A 25,811-nucleotide genomic window follows, 5' to 3' on the forward strand; every position below is an offset into this window, starting at 1 on the left:
GAACTTTGGAAGGCTCTTGGCCAAGAGGAAGGGTCCATTCAGTTGGTTAAGGGGCTTAAAATTTTACTTTTGGTTTACACCTTTTTTCCACAACCTTGACAGTATTGAGGAGTAGTGAAAAGGTAACGTGTAGAATGGCCCCCAATTGGATTAGTCTGATTTATTTTTTTAATTAGACGAGGATGATGGACCTTCAGAGGTCCTTTCCATTATATATCCAGGGTTAGTGAGAAACACATGATGTAGCTGATGATGCCTTCACTTGGTTTATCACTTAAGTGATGCATGCCATGTTTCTGCACTGTGACGTTATTTTTGCTCTCTATACTCTGTTTCTTGGAAGGCAGTCACTATGTCTAGCCCACACTTGAGAAGAAGGAGTAGAATTAAGCACTATCTCTTGGAGGGGTAGTATCTACACATATTCTTTAAATCCTTGAAGTTTGAAGGAGAATTACATTTGGTTCCATCATTTGGTTTCATGGGGATATCCACATTCTCCTCCATCCTATTTTTCATGATCACACGCCCATTACTTCGTTTGGAACAGGACCCTGTACAACACTCACTCTGTCAGAACCTCCTGAGACCAAGTCGGGAAACGGACAATATCCTGTTGCTCCAATGACTATTTTCCATCAGCAGTGGATTCTGGCTGCTGAGAGGTGAAGGGGAAGAAACTTGGAGACAGTTCCGTGGAGGGAGAGCGCACATTCAAACGCAAATGTGTGTAGTAATTAGGTATGATGGGCTGTAATTTTCCGACTTCCTTGTGCAAAGCAAATTGCTTTTTGAGTTGAAATGTTCTCTGGCTTTCTTTCCCTTAAGTTTGGCCTTGTATGAAAGTCCTCCTTTTCAAAAAGCCAAATTTGTTTCATTTTATCTTATAACTAAATTAATGCTAATTGCACAATGACTACATTAGGCAACACTGAAGTACACCACATTGTGGAACGAAAATTCATCTGTCAACCTGAAAAGCCGTAAGTAAACCTAAGAGTGTGTTCAAAGATTAACCTCTGAGAGGCTGCCTTTCAGGATTATGCTGGTTGAGACAGGGCTGCAGAACGCTAGGCCTTCTGGCTGTCAACACAGGAGACACTTTTAGAAATGTGGGTTCCTCTTAGAATCCATGAGGATTCTCCAAACAGATCAGAAACTCAGACTTTAGTTCTTTAATATGACTATTGTCAAATACTTGAATCATCCCTACAACTTGCAAATGAGGAAGTTTCTAATCTTTTTGGTTTTTTAAATACATCCAGGGACAAGGAACTTAGCATCTCCCAAAGCAGCGAACACTACTGTTTGAAACTCTAATCTTAAATAAGATCCCTTTTAGACCTATTTCTTTGTGATTTGTACTTTTACATATTTGCCTAATCTCTATTTAAAGGGGATGATTAAATTTGTTTTAAAAATAACCCACACCGATGTATATTTTTGGCATAGAAAAATATCTGGGAAAGTAGATGTCAATAGTTGTTATTCCTTAATAGTAAAATGACAAATTATTTTTGCTTATTCAATTTTCAATTGTTCTAAAATGACCATAGACCCTTTCTATAATAAAAAATGATAAAAGCAGGCCAAGCACAGCAGCTCACACCTGTAATCCCAGAACTTCGGGAGATTGAGGCAGGCAGATCACCTGAGGTCAGGAGTTCGAGACCAGCCTGGCCAACATGGAAACCCTGTCTCTACTAAAAAATACAAATATTAGGCAGGTATGGTGGTGCATGCCTGTAGTCCCAGCTACTCAGGAGGCTGAGGCAGGAGAATCACTTGAACCCAGGAAGCAGAGGTTGCAGTGAGTTGGGATCATGCCACTGCACTCCAGCCTGGGCAACAGAGTGGGACTCCATCTTAAAAAAAAAAAAAAAAAAAAAAAAATCCATAAAAGCAAAGAAGAACATAAAGGGAAAGGGAGAGGGAAGTAGGTAGTAGGAAATACATGAGCCCAAGATGTCTTATATCCTTGGGGCAGAAACCAGAAACACATTTATTATGCCAAGGAGATATTTCTATAGCAATTAATGTTCCTGTCTTATATTTTACTCATTTTTGCATTGAACCAAAAGACCTTTATTGAGAAACAAAAATGTGCCAAGAGTTCTGCTAGTCACTAGGGATCCACAATTAGTGAGAAACAATTTGTGCCAGTGGCACAATGGTGGAAACAGACCCACAAACAGAGAAGTGCAAGCTGTTCTGTAGTGGAGGTGGCTCACAGCCACTGCATCTACCCATGCACCTTGTGCTCTTCTCCATGAGGCCAGGTCTAAGAGGGAGGGCACATCTACCATCACAATCAGTATTGATTTGCATACTTAATACAATTTTTTAGCATTTGACAAAGTGTCTCCAGGAGACACCATCTTCTCACTGACAGACAAGTATACCGTAGGTTAATGGGCATCCTGAAGACAGGCTCACTGAGTACTATGGTAACATTAGGAGTGACTTAGCTTTGCATTAAGAGCAAGGAGAGTGTTGCAAAGGCAAGGCTGGGGAGAGAATGCTGGAACTTTCCCTTAAAGCCAATAGGTGTTCATCTATCAAGTAAACAAGGTAAAAGAACACGGCAACATATCTTAGGGCCCCAAGTACATGCAGGGGAGAGCAAAAGATGACCTGGGAAGGCAGGCCTTAATGGGAGTTTAGATTTTATCCTATAGGCAATGGCAGCCTCTATATTTGAGGCTTTGTTTCTTGTGTTCAGTATATTAAATGAAAAATGAGTACTTGAATGTGTCAGGCCTCTGAGCCCAAGCTAAGCCATGTATCCCCTGTGACCTGCAGGTATACATCCAGATGGCCTGAAGCAATTGAAGATCCACAAAAGAAGTGAAAATAGCCTTAACTGATGACCTTCCACCATTGTGATCTGTTTCTGCCCCATGCTAACTGATCAATGTACTTTGTAATCTCCCCCACCCTTAAGAAGGTTCTTTGTAATTTCCCCCACCCTTAAGAAGGTTCTTTGTAATTCTCCCCACTCTTGAGAATGTACTTTGTGAGATCCACCTGCTGCCCTCAATACATTGCTCCTAACTCCACTGCCTATCCCAAAACCTGTTAGAACTAATGATAATCCCACCACCCTTTTCTGACTCTCTTTTCGGATTCAGCCCGCCTGCACGCAGGTGAAATAAACAGCCTTGTTGCTCACACAAAGCCTGTTTGGTGGTCTCTTCACAAGGAGTGGGTGTGAGAATGAATGAATAATGTGTACATGAATGAATGGAAATCGAGTTAGTTTATAAATAGTTAACAGACATTTAGATTTGATGCTGAGAACAGATTATGGACAAATTCTTTTCTTTCATGGCTTTCTTCAGGCAGCACGCAAATCCTTCTACTTTTGTCCCTTGTGGGGAGCCATCCACAGGGATAGAATTAAAAGTGATGTGTGGCAAACTGTGCAGCTACTAGGACCCCACAACCAGGAGATACCTGCAGTCTGCACAGTCATACTGGACAACTTTTTGTCTACTAGTTTCCACATACAGACAAACATGCAAATACATACACACATACACACACACACACACACACACACACACACACACACACAAACTACTTTTCTGAGATATGCTCTTCCATTTTTCTACCACCTGGCCATTGTGGGGGCAATCATGTTTCTATAGTTTTAACCTCCCCATTAGCCCCAGTTAATGGGTCCAGGGGTGGGCAGCTCATTTAAGCTGGGCCAATCATTATCACGACTATTGAATCTGGTGTCTCTTCAGGTGCCTTGACAGTATCATGCTGAACTCAGCAACTGTTGGCAGTATTGGAGCCAGAAGAAGGCCATCTGTAGCAAGAAGGAAAAGTGAACTGAGGTGTGCAAAAAAAAAGCAAAGACAAAAATCTGTGTGAGTCCTACCTACACTTAAGCACTGGTTCCAGTTCACTCAGGAGACACAGACTCACTTTAGCGTCTGGTGAGAAAATTTTGTATCTCTGTAATAAATTCTCTTTTATATGCAAACTGGAATTGAATTATATTAGCTTTACTAAACCCAGAGTGTGGTTTAAGTTGAGTTGGTCGAAATTCAGAACTAGGCTTTAGTTACTTGCAACAAAATGAGTCCTAATCAAGCCAATAGTCCAAAGGAGCAAGCACTTTGGACCCTGTGGGTTTAAATCTTGGTATTGACACTTACTAGCTATGCATCCCTTGTGTGCCCTCTCAGGGACTCTCAGAGTATTACATAATACTCACCCACAGTTTTGCTGTAGCAGCTTGAAATCATGTCTATGAAGTCCCTGGTACCCTGTCTGGTAAGTAGTGGATGTTATATAAATGGGAGTTGCTATTATTATGCTTATGCCAAGAGACCCTTTTTAGCACAATACATGAGAAATTGACAGGTTCATGGTTAATTATTAGCATAAATTTGCCTTCTAGTCCCACCTCCCCACCCCGCCCAAAAAAAGCTTTAGCTAAGTCTCCTTACCCTTGTTTGACTGCATTATAAACAGAATCCAAGAGAAGAAGAACTCCCATTTCCTGCCTCATCACCTCCCTTAATGACTGAGCCTCCAGGAAAGCATTCTTATTTATTATGAATGTAACAAAAAGACACTGGGTTCTAGAGTTTTATGAGCATATTTTTAACCTCTGCACCTGCTCTCCAATGCTGTACTCAAACAGAAGTTCCTAGAGCAACCAAATAAAGGATATTTAAGATGCAACTTCTCGTTGCCTTTGTTTTTGAAGTGTAATTATAATGTTGTCATTGGTGCTGATTTGCAGAGGGCCAACAGTGTACGTGGTGCTGTAGAGTTCTTGCGAAGACAGCCTTTTGTGAGCATAAACACAGGGGAGACGTGTCTTGAATACAATTACTTTTGTTCTTTGAAATCCTACCTGCCAATTTGAACTTTTAATAATTTTCTTCTCATTCTCCTCTACCAGCCTTTACTCCAGAGAAAAGCAAAGGGAGAAAGACAAGATGAACTAGGGCTCCCCTAGTTCATCTCAATGAGAGTCTGCTTTTAAAGCCCTTGGCAGCACCTTTAAAAATGGAACTGAGTCCACATAGGAAAAGGTGAGAGCAATCTCTTGAAAGAGAGAATTTCTGAGAAGAAACATTATATCGACACCCAGGAGAAAGGTAACAATGTCAGTGTAACAAGAAATTCAGAGATAGCAGTTTAATATGACAGCACAAACACTGGAATAAGGAGAGACTTTTCAAATCAAGAAGATACCAAACTAAGATCAGCAGAGCAACTCTTGACAGTTATTCTTCTTGTGCCAGAAGCTCACTAATGGAGTTATACATAACCTTTCTCAACTACAGACTCCCACACCCATCCAAATCACCAAATCACAGGTCCTGGGGTTGGATTGCAGGCATGTGAATTTTTTAAAACCATGACATTTTTCTATCATCTCTAATCACATGAGGCTTAGTTGTTGTTGGTTTGTTTTTTTTTTTCTGTGAAAACCTAGATAAAGAAAAAAAATGAAGGATTGTATGTCCCATTTGATGATCAGGAGGGAAACTTGATTAAAACAAGTCAAGAAGAGTTTCGAATACCTCTTGTGCACACTTGAAGCGTTACTCATTGCATATTATACATTGTTTGATATGCACTAAAAACACATTCCGAGCCTTGGTTTCCTCATCTGTAAAATAGAGATAATTCTTACTTTGGAGGCTTTAGTGAGAATTAAATGAGATAATTGTGTAAAGTATCTAGGTCATAGAAGTTACAAAACTTGCTCAACAAAACAGTCACAGGGAAAATTGGAAATTATAGGTAGGTCAATCAGATGCCAAATAGACCTCATTTTAGGCTTTATTCCTTATATACTCAGACTTCTTCTGAAAAACAAATTCTCAAATAATGAGAAATAAAAGAAAACAAAGCCCGTCAGGAGAGCAGAGACTGCTGGTTTCTCCCCTTTTCCCTTAGTAACAGACCCATTTTAGTGGGGATTCCCAGCAGCCATCCCAGAGCCCAGGGTGTTCTTAAGGCAGGTAATCATGCATCACATTAGGATGGAAGGAAACCAGAGCCATGAGTGTGGAGCCCAGAACACTCACCTCCAGATTTCTTTAAATAAAGAAATAGAATTCCTTTATTCTTAAATAAAGGAATAAAATAGTGATTTTAGTTCCCATCATCCGTAGCCAAATCTAATTCTAATCAATACAATCACACAGGAAAACTCTTCAACAAGACTTTGATGATGACTATTGATAGATCACTAAGCAACTGGCCTAAGTAACACGAAAACATGTTAAAAAAAAAAAAAAAAGTGTTTCTGAGGCCAGATGAAGAAAGATGCTTGATTGTCAACTGTATTAGGGTTGTCTTGAGAATCAGAACCAGAGAGAGAGATTTATTGTGATAATTGGCTCATGTAATTATGGAGGTTGAGAAGTCCCATGACCGGTCATCTGCAACCTGGAGAAGCTCATATAATTCAGTCTAAGTCCAAAGTTCTAAGAACCAGGGAAGCTGACTGTGTAACTCCTAGTTGAGTGTGAAGATCTGAGATATTGGAGGTAGGGGTTGCTCTGCTTGTGTAAGTTCCAGAATGTGAAGGCCAGAGAACCAGGAGCTCCAATGTCCCAGCTCAAGAAGAGAGAGTAAGTTCATCATTCCTCTGTCTTTGTGTTGTATTCAGGCCCACAACAGATTAGACTATGCCCATTCACACTGATGAAAGTGGATCTTCTCTACTCAGCCTACTGAACCAAATGCTCATCTCTCCTGGAAACACCCCCGCAGAAATAATGTTTTACCAGCTACCTGGACATCCCTTAGCCCACTCAGGTTGACACATGAATTAGCCATCACATCAACAAAGTAATTGGAAAAAACAAATAATCCTTCGGCTTTAGCACTAGAGAGAACTAAGATTCAAACCCAGCTCTAATATTTAACTGGCTGTGTAATCCTAAGCAAGTTATTCTAATCTTTCTGAGCCTTACATTTTTGTTCTTGATTGGTTGGTTGCTTGTGTTTTGCTTTAGCTGAAATTGCCTAGAGCAATACTCACAAAACAGAGCTGAAATGAAGTTTAAATTAAATGAGAGAACAAATGCAAATAACATAGCACAATGGCACTCAATACCTTCTAGGTTTCCTGCCGATTTTAGTGATATGGTCCATTTTATTATTGTTCCCAACTGTTTACTATCCTTCCTATAAAAGAATTTTAGTTGGAAAAGTGATATGATCTGACTTAAATACCAACCTCGTGTATTTGGATGACATGACTGAAATTTTCTGAGAGAGAAATGAGTCCTACTAATAACAGGAGAGTAGGTATAAAGCAGAGCTGTCCCAGAAGGCCGAAATGCTTGGTCGTCCTGGATAGATGAGTCTGGAGTTTCATGGACAAGTCAGGACCAGAGATATAGCTGGGACATCATTGCCCTTGACATACACACGGTATGGGACTGAGGAAGATGCCCTAGGAAATTACACAGGGAAGAGAAGAAAGAGAACCCGAGAGATAGCCTTGAGCTTTCCAGTGTTGACAAGTCGACTGAAAATGAGGTGCCAATGAGAAGACTGAAGAGGAGCAGCAGTCCTTACCCCAGAGCACCAGACGTTGGAAGGTGACTAAGTGGTATCTGGGAGTAAGTATAAATAATTCTGAGCATTTCACTACCTCTGGCCTTCACAAAAATCACAATATTGTCATTCAAAGGTCCTTCATTTCAAACAACAGTGATCACAATGATATTTCTGATATGTTCTTCTTCTAAGTTACAGAGAACAGAGAATTTTTTTTTCTTAAGAAAAAGAAAGAAAGAAATAGCCAATAAAGTAAAGATTGGGCAGGAAACGCACATCGTGCTATGTTTATACTCTAGCACAACCTAGTGGTACTGTTTTTTAACAGGCAGGTCTAGACTAGAATAAAGTGGATGTTGCTGTTAAAATTTCATCTTCACAGTCACGATCCACCTCTGTGACTTTATGTTACTCCCCTGGATCATGGGATTAGAAGCAAAATGGATGTCACAATGCTACCTAGACGGCTCAAACATCCTTCAAGAGGGATATTTTTAGGAAAACAAAAGTGTCTGATTGTGTCATTTTGAGATCCCAGTATCTATTTTTTAGCTGTCAAGATATTACCTCAGGTCTTCCTCACTTGAGGTACCAGGCAGTGTTTATCCATAACCCAATGGTGAACAGTTAGCACCACTAGCAGCCACAATTTTTTCAACCCTTTTCACATGAGAGCATATCATGAAGTTCAATAAAGACATTCTGACAAAAGAGTCAAATTCACTGACAGCTCAGGCTACTCTGACAATGAATCTCATCAGAACGAGGCTCCAAGTGAATTCACTGAGAAACAGACTTGTAGGGTTGGACCTCAGCATCTCGTGACGGAATACGAATTGGCATGCACGTAAACAGTTCTGAAGTGGGTAAGCGTGGTGTGCGTTGTCATTTGCACCAAGCTCAGCTAGCATACAGTTGTGTTATTGGCCACATTCTACTATGTGGAACCCTTAAGCCAGCAAGGCCTACAACTTCAACAGGATTCATATGCATGGAATTGTGACATCGGTGAAAAAACACCCTTCCTGGAATCTCCCAAACTTTTTGTTTTAGAGGTTAAAATCTTGGAAAGGGACTCCCATCATGGAAGTACGATATCTACATCATATTGATGTTGAGTCAGCATTTGGGCCATAAGGAGCTAAGTTCCTATTGTTTTTCACAAATGCAGGGCTCTAAGAGTCCCACTAGATCTACAACAGAGAGTGTCTTCTGCAGACAGGCACACACAAGCAGACCGGAGTAGATGACACAGGCCACCTCCCACAAGTTCAGTTGGAAGTGACACCTCTGAGTTCTTCCTTCTGGACCCCTTGCCAAGGCAGAGTGCAGACTCACCTCCCCCAAGGGTCCAAGGCTGAAGACACAGAGCCACTATCAAATAGCCAGTTGCAGGTTTTAAATATAACATCATCTTAATATTTCAAATGGGAAAATGGCAAACATCTTATATCTAAAGAGTCCCTTAATTAGATTGTTCAATAAGACTAGAAACAGCTATTGGATTCCTATTTCAGACAGGTTGATAAACAATTTCTATTTGTTAAGCCTCAGTTATTAACAAATATAGTCCTTGAAATGTCACTGGTAACTCACATATTTTATTTCAAGTGTAGTTAATGACTTATGTGTAGAATGCTCTTAATTGTTTTTTAGCTCCACAGTAATTCCCAGTATTTTCAAAGAACCAATATAACATACAGCATCTTATAAACAAATATTACCAATCTTTCCTCTGGGGCATGGAGAATAAGCACTGTAAAGTTGGGTCGTTTTTCTTAGACTACCTAGCAAGTTTGAGGAAGGGCTAGAAAGCTCAATCTTGCCTAGTAGTAAAATGGTACTACTGGGAAGTGGCATTCCCTATTTGTTCACTTCACATAGTGAGCACCTGTGATGGACAAGTGACTGTGTTAGGTGTGGCACGGCATTATAGGGTAAAGAAGAAACTTTCCTTGCCTTTTAGGAGCTTAAAACCTAGGATGGGGCATGATAATGCAGGTACTCAAATAGCTCAAATGAAAGGCAGGTGAAAGAGGTGAAAGGTGGGCCAGGTGCAGTGGCTCACACCTGTAATCCCAGCACTTTGGGAGGCCAAGGTAGGTGGACTACCTGAAGTCAGGAGTTCGAGACCAGCCTGGCCAACATGGTGAAACCCCATCTCTACTAAAAATACAAAAGAGCCAGGCGTGGTGGCAGGCACCTGTAATCCTAGCTACTCGGGAGGCTGAGGCAGGAGAATCGCTTGAACCCAGGAGGCAGAGGTTGCAGCGAGCCAAGATCATGCCACTGCACTCCAGCCTGGGCAACAGAGTAAGACTCAGTCTCAAAAAATAAAAATTTAAAAATTTAAAAAATAAAAAAAACAGAAAGAAAAGAAAAGAAAAAGAAAAAGAAAAAATAAAGAGGTGAAAGGTACTGAACAAAAACTAAGAAGTCTGAGAGCCAACTCTGAGGTAACAACTGGGAACTGAAGCAGAAAAGCTAAAATCCGCCCCAGTCCCATTGCTGATAGACTCACCATTTACTAACAGAGACACCATTCCTCCTTTTAGATCGTTTCTTCATTTTTCCAGTGGGAGGCATGTTTTTGAAGAGTGAGAACAAAAGATAATGTTTTTAAAAATCTGACTCTAGTGTTTTAAGGGGAATTTTCCTAAAGTAAAACTTTCCCTTACCTAAAAGAAATAACAGGCAATTTACAAAAGTAGAAATTCAAATAGATAATGGGCTCATGTTTTTAAAAATTCAATTACATTAGTAATCAAAGAAATGCAAATTAAAATGAATTACCATCTTTCTCCTCTCAAATGGGGAGAGATTTAAAAGCCTGATAAAGTCCGGCCCTGGTGAGGGTGAGAAGAAATAGGCATTCTCGTACACTGCTGAAGAGAGTGTAAATTGCTACGACATTCCTGGATGGGTAATTTAGAAATACTTAATCAAAAGCCTTTAAAATGTGCAGACCCTTTGACCTAACAATTTTACTGCAATTATTCCCAAGGGATAGAGACAAACATCTATTTGCGAAGATCCTCATCACTTCATCACTGTTGCTAATCGTGAAAAATTGAAAACACTCTAAATGCCTAACATTAAACAAATTGCCATAATACAATGGAATAATGTTCAATCATTGATAATAATGTTGTTGTAGGACATTTTTATTAATGTGAGAAGATATTCATGTTATAGTGTTAAATATACAAAAATATATGTGTAGCATGTCCTTTTTTGTTTAAACATGCATATATATGGATAAATGCAAAGAACAAGATGTGGAATGACAAATGCCCATACATCGTTATCAGCCTTTCTATCAGTACAGAGCTCCCCAGCCTTTTTGACACCAGGGACTAGTTTTGTGGAAGACAATTTTTTCACTGACAGGGTGGGTGTGGGGTGGTAGTTTTGAGTAGATTCAAGCACATTACAGTTATTGTGTACTTTATTTTCTATTATTGTTACATTATAATATATAATGAAATAATTATACAACTCACCATAATGTAGAATCAGTGGGAACCCTGAGCTTGTTTTCCTGCAACTAGACAGTTCCATCTGGGGGTGTTGGGGAACAATGACAGATCATCAGGCATTAGATTCTCATAAGGAGAGCGCAACCTAAATCCCTCACAGGCGCAGTTCACGACAGGGCTCGTGCTCCTCTGAGAATCTAATGCCACTGCTAATCTGACAGGAGGCAGAGCTCAGGTGGTAATGTGAGAGATAGGGAGTGGCTGTAAATACAGATGAAGCTCTGCTTACTTGCCTACTGCTCATCTCCTGCTGTGCAGCCTGGTTCCTAACATGGCCTGGTTCCTACCAGTCTGTGGCCCAGGGGTTGGAGACCCCTGTATCAGTGGACAGTCTCTATTTGCCAGCAGTTCCAGATTAACAAGTAAGTGCATGCCTTTTGATATTACACAAGTGTTTTCCCAACTTGATCTCCCAGGAAACTTCTACTGGGTCTTCAAAATGTAATTCAAATGTCATTTCTTTTCTGAGTACCTCTATCCCACTCATAACAAAGGTAGCAGGCCAAGGGAAACAGCCACGAGGTTTCAGCTTCAACAACAGTTGTTCCTTGCCTGTGTGTTAGCCTCTGTGCTTGGAAAGGCAAAAGCTTTCCCCATCTCTACCTTGACACCCAAATTCCAAAATAGATACAAACATTCAGAAAAAGAAATTTCCTCTCTGGTCACTCTTCTAGCAGCTGAATTTATTCTACATAACACACACACATACACCAGAATCTTGGCTATTCCCAGGACTTCCTTGAAGCAGCATTCAAAGTACATACTGCCCAAGCAGGACTAGTCACTACCCACCTTTCTCCCATTTCCAGTCCATCCATCAAAGGAGAGGAATCAAAGGCCAAGAGGTAAAGAGAGAAGATCATGGAATCCTCCCAAACTTACAGTCTGACTTCTAGGGACCTCAAAAACAGGAGATGCTCAGGACCAACCAGGGAATTGGCCTGAGCCCAGCTGCCTCCAGGCAATTCTCCTCCTGCCCTAGATGGCTTTCAAAAGAGAAATGCCTGGGTAAGTCATTCAGACAGCTCAGTTCTCTACTCATGCCTCACCCCTGGAAGAATAAAAGATAGACCTGTCACATTGGTCACTGTAGCAATACTGGGTGGTACAGAGCTTTCATAGCTTGGCTGTTTTGGGAAAACTCGGAATTTGTTTGCTAAACAAACCTCTGCTGGAGGAGAAAGTGAGAGGAGAAAGTGGGAGGAGGAATGGTCCTTAATGCAGCAATAACAATTTCCTCTTGCTCTTCCCCATCTGCCCTGACACTGCTAGGCTTGTTCAGAAAGTGTTCACAGAATCACACATCGTTGCGGGTATCAGGAACATTACACATCCCCTAATTTGAACTTCTCACTTTAAAGATGGGAAATCCAGGTCCATAAAAAACAAAATGATTAACCTTAGGTCACACAGCTAGTTCTTGAGCAAGCTGGTGGCCCAGTTCTACTAGAGTTGGCCCTTGGATAGCATGGGTTTGAACTGTGCAGGTCCACTTATACATGGATTTTCTTCCCCCACTGCCACCACTGAGACAGCAAGACTAACCCCTCCTCTTCCTTCTCCTTATCAACCTACTCAAAGTAAAGATGAGGATGAAGACCTTTAAGATGATCCACTCCCACTTAATAAATATATTTTTCTTTCTTCTAATTTTTAATAACACTTTGTTTTCTCTAGCTTACTTTGTTGTAAGAATACACTATGCAATACATATACAACATATGTGTTACTCCACTGTTTACGTTATCAGTAAGGCTTCCAGTCAACAACAGGCTATTAGAATTTAAGTTTGGGGGAGCCAAAACTTATACATGGATTTTCTACTGCATGGGGGTCAGTACCCCTAACCTCCAACGTTATTTAAGGGTCAACTGTAATTTTCTCCTCAGTGCTATTTGTCACTATCAGAGGTAGAGTTACCATAAATCTTATGCAGCTAAAGCTTTGGAGTCCCTCACTTGCATGGGATTCTTTCAATACCTGATGGGGTCCCAGTCATGTGTTTACATAGGCATATGATTTTGTACCACTAGCAGGAGGAAGGTATTTTAGCCACAATTAAGATTCCTGTGTGGGTGGTATTGGAGTTGAGTTGAGAATCTATTTAGCTTGGGTTTAATGAAATTTATTTGTATGATTTGCAGGAACTTTTGTGGATAACTAAGTTAACTGTTGGCCATCTGATTGCAGCAATGGCTTCTAGGAGCATCATGACCTGTGCAGACTCACCAGCATCATAACACGAAGGTCCCATGATCACGAGCACATTGCCTTCAGCGTCTAGCACTAGATGTGAGCCATGGAGGAGAAATGCAGCATGCAATGGACAGAGCTGGAATCTGCTTTATAAAATGCTCTTTCAAAACTCACAGCTCTTAAAAGAAGCTTGATAGAAGTTTTCTCAGATTTGACAATAATCCCAAATGTTTACTTGATATTACCCCAAAAAAACAAATTGTGGAGCTGAAAGAAATTTTTCTTTAATTGTCAGTAGCAAAAAACAAATTTTGATCAACCATGCTACAGAAGAGGTTGAATTATCCTTATTTTCTCTATAGAAAATGGTATTATATAAAATGTCATATGAATAGAGCAATCAAAGAAAATTCAGCCAAAAAAGATATGAGAAAAAAGGATTATAAAGCAATGCCAGGAAGTCAATTTAAAAATACATTATTTTTCTGATTTTGTGAAGCTTTGGTATTTGTCAGCTTTTAAAAAATCATTGCTTTGTAAAAGTTTCTTATTCTAGATAAGTGTCCTTATTCATACTTAATTTTGTATTTGTAGTTTTGTATTATTCCCCTTAAAGAGAGATCCAAAGTTGTATAAGCTTCAGGCCCCCCAGAACCTAGGTCTACCCCTGATTATTATTATTGCAGTACTGTATTTTACATTAATAGTAATATTTAATGAGTACCTACTAGGTATACCAAGGAGTTGTAGTTGGTTGAACTCCTTTCATTTTATACTTTCAGGCAATCTATATCCATTCTACAGCCAGAGATGTTTAATCAAAAAAGAGAAGGACCTTAAATATGATAGATACTCTCACTTCAACATGCTCCCCTTCCTTGATTTTGTTTATTTGTTTGTTTGTTTGTTTGTTTGAGATGGAGTCTCACTCTGTTGCCAGGCTGGAGTGCAGTGGTGCAATCTCGGCTCACCGCAACGTCCACCTCCCGTGTTCAAGAGATTCTCCTGCCACAGCCTCCCGAGTAGCTGGGAATACAGGTGCGCGCTGCCATGCCTGGCTAATTTTTGTATTTTTAGTAGAGACAGGCTTTCACTATGTTGGCCAGGATGGCTTCAATCTCTTGACCTCATGATCCGCCCGTCTTAGCCTCCCAAAGTGCTGGGACTATAAGCATGAACCACTGCACCTGGCCATGCTCCCCTCTCCTTCTTAGCTATAGATCTCGGAGCATTTTACAATCATCTCTCTTGACCTCAATTTATTTGCATTTTACAAGAAGAGAAACTGAAGCACCTAAATGTATCCACTTGAAATTAATAGTGAGCTTCTGAGTCCCTGACTTCCTAGGTTAAGAATGCACCAATGTCCTGGGACTACAGGAGGTATATGTAGGGTGCACTCTAATTGCCTATATTCTGGCATACTGAATTATTCCTCAATGATTAGTCTAGCCTATATATTTATGTCTTTAAGCAGTAAAGCTATATCTACCTATGTATCTATTTATATAAATATTTTGAAGAGAAATTTCCCATGCCCTTAAACAGAAGACACTCAAAATTATCTCACCTTTCTTGGTGAGAATGAATGTTTATTGCTATGAAAATTACTATTATGTTCAACCTGTTCTGTGTGAAGTATGTAAACTTAAATCTCTGCTCGAGAGAACTGCCGTTCCTTGCTTTTGTCAAAGAAGCATCTTTAGTATCTTCCCCTTATTTTAATTTGCTGGTTGCAGCGAGATAATTGGCTTGCAACTTAGATCAAAAGGTTTAATTGTATGTAAAATAGGGTTGTAAGGCAGCCCTGATTATGGTAGCATGAGGCTTTCCTCAAATGGTGTACAGATTTTATAGCATGATATCCATCTGGACTCTCCCTATGCATGAATTGGTTGTTGTCTTGGTTCTTACTCTGTTTTAAGAGAGCTGATCTTCCTATAAAAAATGAAGTACTACTATGCAAGACACAAATGAGAACCCATATGGATGCACCAGGCTTTGAGAAACTCTCTGAGAGGGCAAAATAGCAGCCAGTCTGTTCCTAGAGATCCCTGTTTTCCAATCCATGAACCTCTTGAATCATGTTTGGCATTCTTCCTCCTCCCGTTTCTCGCCTCACTGAGCCCTACCCAACAACAGAAAAACCCAGAACACTGTTAAATGTGAGTACAATTGTTTATCCTCCCACCCCCACCGAGGGATTCTAGATGGTGAATTGCACTCTGAAGAGCTTCCTAAACTTACAAGAAAGTGATTCTGAAAAGCTCAACATTTTGGTAGAATGGAGAGATTTGACGTTGCTTCTCCTCCAAGAGCAAAAGAGTTGGGTGAGTATTCTTCAAGCACCCGGGACATGCCAAGACTGTGAGAGCACATTCACAAACTCTATCTCCTTTCATCTTCACAACAGGCAGGTATCATTTTCCTCATTTTATAGATGAGGACACTAAGGTTTAAAGAAGCTACATAACTTGCCTAAGAGCACATAGTTTATATGCAGTAGAACTAGGATTGCAACTCAGTTCTCTCCAAAGATAAAGTCACTTTCTGGCACTACATATGAAAATTAAGTTCTAAAATCTTTAGCCATGCTGCAGAAGAAATAAGAACAGAAGAGAAACCATGGAGGATCACAGTTGTTTGTGAAATTCTCCTGTTTTACGTTGTCCTGTGGTCACCCACGAACTTGTAAACCGCAGGATGCCATATTCGTCTTTCATGGATCTTGGTGTGCATACATCAGCTTGCTGGATGATTTTGTGCACTGAATGTTTCCCACGGTATGTTTTGTTTTTGATCTACTCTAATTGGTCTCCGTCTCCCTTTTGTGAATTATAATACTCTTCTCCTCCACGCATGTGTCACTCATGAAGTTCAACAATCCCTCCAGCCTTAGGAATACATCAAAGCAAATAACACTGATCACTGCCAGTTGGTTCTCAGGGCTCCATAGCACACTGCCTGCAGGAAGTTAGGAGATGACTCTGGAGAGAAAATGTTTGTCCTGAGATCCACTAGCCTGATCCTTCTACGAGCAACTCCAAGAACTAGCAAGTACAGCTTCTCTGTCTCTATCCCTCTTAGAAAAATTATTATCTAGACAAAATTACACTGTGCTATCTGGTATTGTGCCATTTTAAATTTCAGCCTAGATCAGTAAAATGGATAAATGACTGATTGAATGGAATGGGGTTCTCAACTTTGGCACTGTTGACATTTTGGACTGTATAATTTTGGGTTGGGGATGAAGGACATGTTCTGTCCATTGTAAGACATTTAGCAGAGTAGGACGCTAAGTGTGGCAAGATGTTTAGCCAGTAGCATCCCTTGCCATTATGACAACCAAAATTGTCTCTAGACTTTGCCAAACATCCCCTGGGGGGAAAAATGCCCTAGGACAGCCACTGGAATTGAGTGAAACGAACATGTATTATCTGAAAATCAGATGGAGGTTTCCTCCCATTAGGACTCAAGGTAGGTCTAAAGATCTTCCACATTATGTCAACCCCCTTCTTCATGCACCCCCAGAATATCATACATGAATATTGCTTTGATCATAGGTACAGTGGGTACATCCAAATGCATTTTGTTCTAGGTAATGGGGAATTTAGCTTTCCTCAAAGCAATTCTATGGATCACATCTAACAAAGACCAAGCACATGTAATGTAAGCACATTTACTACCCTGTTACCTTTATATCCAAACACTTGATAAATACAACAGCATACTAGTTTATATCATACCAGAGAGGTCGCCCACACATCAGATGGAACACACATTTACTTGCACATTATTAGTCATAAAAATTTTGTCCCTGTGCCATTTGCAGAATTAAATAACCACATGGGAGCAAAACATTTAGAAGCAAAGAGAAAAGTGATTTTTCAGATGTGATTGGAAGAAACGAACGGCTGAGTTATCAGGTCATTATAGAAATACTAGCGTAATTCCAGATAGTCCATGTAACTTGTAAGGCACACCAAATTAAACAGCACGTGTAAAACTAACTCACTTTCACAGACCTTGTTAAATTGGCCACAAAGTCTGTACACCAAGAAAAGATTCAAAGAGTTACAAAAAGAACTGTGACTGGGTTGGCCTAGAATAGAATAGAAGACACTTATTTGTGTAATCAAACCTGGACTTTGTAAATGAGGGATCGATTAACCACATAGAGGTTGTATTCAAAGATGTTTGTCCCTGCCCTATGACCTGGAAAATAGAAAAAGGGCTGAGTAAAGCCCTCTCTTTCCTGCTGCTCTCCTCTTCTTTCCCCTCACCTTCTTCCTTCTCTGTTATTAAGCTGATGGTTGTCATCTTATCACTATCTATTTATTGATATCAACTGGTTTTATGCTAGAGGCCAAGAGGCCTCACGGTCTGAATTCCTCAGGAATATTCAGAATGCAGATCTAACTAAATTAGTGATGGTGGCCCCACTAACATGAGTTTGTGCCTTTACTAGTCCCAGGTTAGGTAATTTGTATATGTCTTTCTAATTTATTTATTAGTACTGATATAAATTGGTACTTACATAGAATTCAGTCATCCTCTGGTTACCTAGCTTAGGTGATTTCAGCAAGAGATGTCCAGAGTCTCAACATTGGGTGACTGAAGAACAGAAAAACTGGGATGAAATATCTGTCAACATAGCTCAACAAGGAATCAGGAACAGAGAGTCTTCAAGATGGCTGACTAGAGGCATCTGGTACTTGCCTCCTCCACAAAGAAGAACCAAAATAGCAAGTATATTATTACACTTTGAATAGATCATCTAAGAAAGAACACTGGAATTCAACCAAGAAGTGGCAAGAAATACCTAAGGCAAGGAACGAGAGGGAAGTCAGGCAGCTTTCTCGGCCAGGATCAGCTGGGATCCCGGAGAGGCTCCCCAATGCAGGGAAGGCTAGGTAAGGGGCTCCCCGTGGTCTGCATTCTCACCATGGACTCATGCAGCCCTACCCATGGGAAAGCCCTTTGACCATTGTGGGCCCTGAAACTAACGTAGGTAGCTACCTGGAGACCGTACAATGGTATTACTCCAGAGAGGGAGCTCACACTGGGTCCCACAACCACCCCCACAAGTCCTAAGAAGCTACAGGAAGGTGCTATTTTGAGAGCCCAGCCCTCACCAGACTGCATTGTGCTATAAGGTCCAACAGCCCCTGTATCTCCACATTCCTGGAGCCCCACTGGCATCCCTAACCTTTAGCCATCACCACTGCTGGCTGCTGCCTCCAGGGCAAAAGCACGAGCCATTGGCAACAAGCCTGCCACTCCCAGTGGGACCTCTGTGCATTTTCATGTCCCCTGAGAGAAGACTCCCCCACACACAGCCACCGCCACTATTGGCTGCTGCACCCAGGGCCAAAGCACAAGCCACTGGCAGCAACCCTGCCACCTCAGCAGCAGAGCCACTGTGCACTTACAAGGGACCTGAGGACAGGCTACCTTACCTGCAGCCATCCACTGGGGTGAAAGCATATACTCCCCAGCTGCCTGTCTATGACTGCTGCCACTAAAAGCAACCCACCCAAGAGCAGGGCCATGACAGCCACTGCTGTCCTCATCCAAACATTCCACTGGGGCCCCAGGGATCACCCCACCCCTGCCTACCATAGCCAGCACCTGTATGCACTACCAGAGGGCCAGAGGACACACCTACCTGGCCCATCCTTATCCTCCCCAATACCAAAATGTGTTATCTGAGATCCTTGAGTTCACCCTGCCCCATTTACCACCATTGGCATCTGAGCACTCCTCTGACAGGATTGAGGACAGGCCCACTCAATCTGCAGCTACCAGCATAGCAGGCACCCACGTGCATGCACCACCTGTGTGCCTCAAGACTGGCCCTCCTCACCCATCACAGCTGCTACCAATACCAGCACAGGCCACTTGGGAGCTAGAGGGTTGTCCTGCTATGGCTACTGCCATTACTCACGCCCTGCCCACTGCCCAGGGTCCTAAGGACCCACCCACCCACCTGGCCCACTGCCACCATTGCTGGCACCTGAGCAAGTCAGCAAGCCACCTGGCTACCCAAGAACCAAATTGCCTAGAATAGCTAACACCAATGCAATCATATGCCACCCTGAGGACCAAGGAAAGACACGCTCAGCCTTCAACTGCCTTCACTTGGGCCTGAGGATTGGACTGTCTGGTGTTTTCGTTCCCAGCAAAACTTCACCACAGCCTCCACTAACAACTGCAACCAAAGTCACTGAGAAAATCACAGACACCACTAACACCCTTTACAGGTGAAGAAATTACATGGAGACTACTACTGCACACACCCAGAAGTAAAACCAAAGTGTCCTAGCTAACCAACACCACTGATACATCTTCAGGAAAAAGCCCTCGCCTACAAAAGCAAATCCAAAAAAATGGGAGAAGTGACTGTTTTATCAGATGCGCAGATATCAACATAAGGACAAAAGAAACATGAAAAAGCAAGGAAACATGACACCTCCAAAAAAAGTCGTAATTCTCTAGCAACAGATTACAATAAAAAGGAAATTTACAAAATCCCAGGAAAAGAATTCAACATATTGATATTAAAGAAGCTCAGTGATTTTTCAAATGTACAATTAAATTAATTTTTACTATAATCACCCTGTTATGCTAAAGAACACAGATGAACAATATAAATATATCACAAAAACAATTCAGGATATAAATGACAAATTTACCAAAAAGATAGATATAATTAAAGAGAACCAAACAGAAATCCTGGAAATGAATAATTTATTAAATGAAATAAAAAATACTTCAACAATAGACAGCTAGAACAGAAGAAACAATTTCAGAGCTTGAAAACAGGTCTTTGGGAAAAAACCCAGTAAGATAAAAATGAAGAAAAAAGAATGAAAAAACCCTACATGACATATGAGACACCTTAAGGTGGCCAATTATTTAAATATTCAGTGTCCCAGAAGACAATAGAAAGACAATAGAATAATAGAAGGCAATAGAAAAATAGAAAACCTATTTAACAAAATAGTGGCTGAAAAATCCCTAATTCTAGTAAGAGTTTTAGACATCCAGATAGAGAAAGCTTATAGATCCCCAAATAGACACAATTCAAAAACATCTTCTCCACAGCACATTATAGTTAAACTGTCAAAAGTCAAAAGCAAAAAGAGAATTCTAAAAACACCAAGAGAAAAGTGTCTAGTCACTTATGAGGGAACCTCTATTAGACTAACAGGGAATTTCTCAATAGAAACCTTACAGGCCAGGAGAAAATGAGATGATATATTAAAAATGCTGGTGGGGTGGGAATATTATGCAAGAATGCTATACACAGCAAAGTTATCCTTATAAATGAAGGAGAAATAAAGTATTTTCAAGACAAGCAAAAGCTGAGAAAAGATATCACCACTAGACTGTATCTGCAAGAAATGCTTAAGGAAGTCCTACAACTGGAAATGAAAGAACAATATCTACCATCATGAAAACATGTGAAAGTATAAAACTCACTGGTAGAGTAAACACACAAATAAAGAAGAGAAAGGAGACCTAGTGTGGTGACTCATGCCTGTAATCCTAGCAATTCAGGAGGCTGAGGTAAGCGGGTCACTTGAGGTCAGGAGTTTGAGATCAGCCTGGCCAAAGTGGCAAAACCCATGGCAACTAAAATAGAAAAATAAGTTGGGCATGGTGGCGCGTGCCTGTAGTCCCAGCTACTCAGGAGGCTGAGGTGAAAGGATTGCTTGAACCTGGGAGGCGGACGTTGCAGTGAGCTGAGATCACACCACTGCACTCCAGCCTGGGCAAGAGAGCAAGACTCCATCTCAACTGAAAAGAAAAAAAAAAGGAGAGAGACAGAGAGAGAAAGGATTCAAATGTTACTGCTACAGAAAACCACCAAACCACAATGATTAACAATGTGAGAAAAAGAAAGGAACAAAGGTTTCTTCATATATGCAAAATAACAAGAAATAAATTCATAAAATGACAGGAATAAGCCCTCACTTACCAATAATAATCTTGAATACAAAGGCATTAAATTTTCATTTAAAAGATATTGACTGAAATAATGAATTTTTAGAAAACACTGAACTATATGCTGCCTACTAGAAACTCATCTCACCTGTAAAGAAACATATAGGTTAAAGTCAGGGAATAGAAAAATACATTCCACATGAACAGAATCAAAAGCAAACAGCTGTAGCTATACTTGTAGCAGATAAAACAGACTATAAGTCAAAAACTGTTAAAAAAACAAAAAAGACAAATGTCATTACACACTGATAAAGAGATTAGTTGAACAAGAGGACATAACAATTCTAAACATATGCGCACTCAACACCAGAGCACAAAGATTTATAAAGCAAATAGTATCAGATATAAAAGAACAGGTAGACTCTAATATAATAATAGTTGAGGACTTTAACACCCAACTCTCAGCATTAGGCAGATCATCAAGACAGAAAATTAACAACAACAACAAAAAACCAGTGGATTTAAGCTGTATATTAAACCAACTTAGAACTAACAGACATTTACAGACCATTTCATTCACAAGTTACAGATATACTTTCTTCTCATCAGCACATGAACCATTCTCCAGGATAGACCAAATGTTAGGACAACAACAAGACTCAACAATCACAAAAATAAAAATTATATCAAGTATCTTCTCAGACTACAATAAAATAAAACTAAACATCAGTAACAAAGGAACTTTGGAAACTGTACAAATATATGGAAATTAAACATGATCCTGATTGACTATTAACTCAAGGAAGAAATTAAGGAGGAAATCAAAAAATTTCTTGAAACAAAGGAAAATTGAAACCCAACATACCAAAATCTATTGTACACAGCAAAAGTTGTGCTAAAAGTTTATAGCAATAAATGCCTATGTCAAAAAAGTAGAAAAACTTCAAATAAATATTCTAATAATGCATGTGAAAGAACTAGAAAAGCAAGAGCAGAACAAACCCAGAATGAGTAAAAGGAAATGACTAATAAAGATCAGAACAGAGATAAATGAAATACTGACTAAAAAATAATACTAAGTATCAACAAAATGAAAACTTCATTTTTTGAAAGATAAGTACAATCGACAAACTGCTAGATAGACTAACCAAAACACCCAAATGAACAAAATCAGAAACAACAACAACAAAAAAGCTATTACAACTGAGACCACAGATATACAAAGATCATCAGAGACTATTATGAAGAACTATACAGTAAGAAACTGGAGAAGTTAGAGGAAAGGGATAAATTCCTGGACACATACAACCTACCAAGATTGAACTAGGAAGAGATAAAAGACCTGAATAGACCAATAATCAGTAATGAGATTGAATCAGTAAAATAATAATTTTTTTAAAAAAAGTCTGAGATGGGAGACTGGGTTTTTCTTTCTCCCATCAAAGAAAAACCCAGGACCAGATGGCTTCACTGCTGAATTCTACTAAACTAACAAAGAACACGAGTTTTTCTCAAACTATTCCAAAAAACTGAAGAGGTGAGAATTCTCCCTAATTCAAGGTCAGCATTACCCTAATACTAAAACCTGACAAAGACTCAACAGAAAAAGAACACTGCCTGCCAATATTTCACATGAACATAGACACAAAAACAAAATGCTAGCTTACTTAATCTAATACGCATCAAAATTAGAATAAGCCATGATCAAGTGACATTTATACCATGGATACAAGAATGGTTCAACATACACAATTCAATAACTGTCATATATTGCATATTTAGAAAGAAGGATAAAAGCCATCTGACAATCCCAATGCCTGCTGAAAAAGCATTTGATAAAATTCAACATCCCTTCACAATAAAAAAAAAAACTCTCAAAAAATTAAACATAGAAGAAACACTTCAACTTAATAAAAGCCATATATCACAAACCCACAGTTAACATCATATCAGAAAAGTAAAAACTGAAATCCCTTCTTCTAAGAATTGAAACAAGACAATGATGCCCATTTTTGCCACTCTTATTCAACATAGTACTGAAAGTACTAGGCAATCTGGCATGAGAAAAAAAATAAAAGGCATCTACATTGGAGCCAGGCACAATGGCTCACACCTGTCATCCCAGCACATTAGGAGGCCAAGGCGGGCAGATCTCCTGAGGTCAGGAGTTCAAGACCAGCCTGACCAACATGGTGAAACCCCATCTCTACTAAAAATACAAAAATTAGCTGGGTGTAGGATGCCGAGGCAGGAGAATCGCTTGAACCTGGGAGACAGAGGTTGCAGTGAGCCAAGATCACACCACTGCACTTCCAGCCTGGGCAACAGAGTAAGACTCTGTTTCAAAAAACAAAAAAAAAAGGCATCCACATTGGAAAAGAGGAAATCAAATTGTCCTTTGAAAATACCATAATCTTACATGTACAAAAGTCAAAAAACTCCACCAAAAAACTTTTAGAGCTGATAAACAATTTCAGTAACGTGACAGGATACAAAACCAAAACACAAAAATCAGTAGCATTTTTATATACCAATAATAAAATAACCAATAAAAAAAACTACATCAAGAAAGCAATCTCGCAATAGCTACCAAACATAAAATACCTAGGAATAAATGTAAGATGGTGATTCTTAGCATTATTTTTTAGTCAGTATTTCATTTATCTCTGTTCTGATTTTTATTAGTTATTTCCTTCTACTCATTCTGGGTTTGTTTTGCTCTTGCTTTTCCAGTTCTTTCAGGTGCATTATCAAAATGTTTATTTGAAGTATTTTCTATTTTTTTGAAGTAGGCATTTATTGCTATAAACTTTTCTCCTAGCACAACTTTTGCTGTGTGTCATAGATTTGTAAGTTGTGTTTCAAGGCTTTAAGGTGGTGAAGGATCTCCACAAGGAAAACTGCAAAACATTGATGAAGAAAATTGAGGAGGACACTAAAAAATGGAAAGACATCCCATGCTTATGGATCAGAAAACTTAATATTGTTAAAACAACCATACTACCCAAAGCAATCTACAGATTCAATCCAATCCTTATCAAAATACCAATGTTATTTTTCACAGAATTAAAAAAAAATCTAAAATTAGTATAGAACCAAAAAAAGAGCTTGAAGAGCCAAAGCAATCCTAAGCACAAAGAACAAAGCTGGAGCATTACACTACCTGACTTCTACATATATTACAAGGTTACAGCAACCGAAACAGCATGATATTGGTACAAAAACAGATACATAGACCAATGAAACATAATAGAGAACCCAGAAATAAATCCACATATTTGCAGCCAACTAATTTTGGACAAAGGTACCAAGAACATACACTGGGGAAAGGACATCCTCTTCAACAAATGGTGGTGGTAAAGCGGAAAATTCACGTGCAGAAGAATGAAAATGGACCCCTATCTCTCAGCATGTCTAAAAATCAACTCAAGATGGATTAAAGACTTAAACATAAGACCCAAAACTTTAGGACTACTAGAATAAACCTTAGGGGAGACACTTTAGGACACTGGCCCAAGGCAAAGTTTTATGGCTTAGACCTCAAAAGCACAGGTAACAAAACCAAAAATAGACAAATGGGACTACGGTAAACTAAAAAGCTTCTGTGCAGAAGAGGAAACAACCAATAGAATGAAGAGATAACTTGTTGATCGGGAGAAATATTTGCAAACTATTCATCCAACAAAGGACTAATATCCAGAATACACAAGGAACTCAATGGCAAAAAATATATAAATAAATAATTTTATTACAAAGTGGTCAAAGGGTATGAATAAATCTTATTATTCCTCAAAATAAGACATACAAATGGTCAACAGGTATATGCAAAAATATCCAGCATCACTAATCATCAGGTAAATGCAAATCAAAACCACACTGAGATATCTTACCCCAGGAAGAATGGATATTATTAAAAAGACAAAAACTATCAGATGCTAGTGAGGATGCACAGAAAAATAAACTCATATGCATTTGGTTGGAGTGTAAATTAGTACAGCCACTGTGGAAAACAGTATGGAGATTTCTAAAACAACTGAAAATAGAACTACCATGTGATCCAGCAATTCTACCACTGAGTATTTATCCAAAGTAAAGAAAATCTGTATATCAAAGAGATACCTGCACCCCCATGTTTACCACAACAATATTCACAAGAGCCAAGATAGGGAATCAACTTGAATGTCCATCAGTGAATGAATGGATAAAGAAAATGTGGCATATATACATAATGGCATACTATTCAGCCATAAAAAAGGATAAAATTATGTTATTTGCAGCAACATGGATTGAACCAGTGATCATTATGTGATGTGAAACAAGCCAGGCACAGAAAGACAAATATTGCATGTTCTCGCTCATACGTGGGAGCTAAAAAAAAAGTGGATCTCATGGAAATAGAGATTAGCTTGTTGGTTATCAGAGGCTGGGAAGGGTGTGTGGTGGTCAATGTGGAGGAAGAGTAAAGAGAGGTTGGTTAATGTGTACAAACACACAGTTAGAAAAATAAGTTTTAGTGTTCAATAGGAGAGTGGCATGCCTATAGTTAACAACAATGTATTGTATATTTAAATAGAGCTA

At 39.6% G+C, this 25,811-nt stretch overlaps 1 protein-coding gene and 1 long non-coding RNA gene across 3 annotated transcripts in view; one reads left to right on the forward strand and one right to left on the reverse strand.

The window, feature by feature from the left end:
* Positions 1–25,811, reverse strand: part of AGBL1 (AGBL carboxypeptidase 1) — an 850,662-nt gene that overhangs the window by 807,137 nt on the left and 17,714 nt on the right. The window contains exon 1 of one of the 2 annotated variants that reach the window (XM_050799228.1): positions 17,821–17,959. The exons of the other annotated variant lie outside the window; for it this stretch is intronic. Within the exon in view, the coding sequence (XP_050655185.1) occupies positions 17,821–17,835 (15 nt within the window). The 5' untranslated portion in view covers positions 17,836–17,959. Of the gene's footprint in view, positions 1–17,820; positions 17,960–25,811 lie in introns of those variants that run through there. 2 annotated transcript variants of the gene reach the window in all.
* Positions 6,498–25,811, forward strand: part of LOC126959743 (uncharacterized) — a 33,379-nt gene continuing 14,065 nt past the window's right edge. Inside the window, exons 1-3 of the long non-coding RNA XR_007727646.1 lie at positions 6,498–6,611; positions 13,291–13,379; positions 15,494–15,613. This is a non-coding gene — a long non-coding RNA (uncharacterized LOC126959743). The remainder of the gene's footprint in view (positions 6,612–13,290; positions 13,380–15,493; positions 15,614–25,811) is intronic.

Source organism: Macaca thibetana, chromosome 7 (assembly GCF_024542745.1).
Source record: "Macaca thibetana thibetana isolate TM-01 chromosome 7, ASM2454274v1, whole genome shotgun sequence".
Lineage (NCBI taxonomy): Eukaryota > Metazoa > Chordata > Mammalia > Primates > Cercopithecidae > Macaca > Macaca thibetana.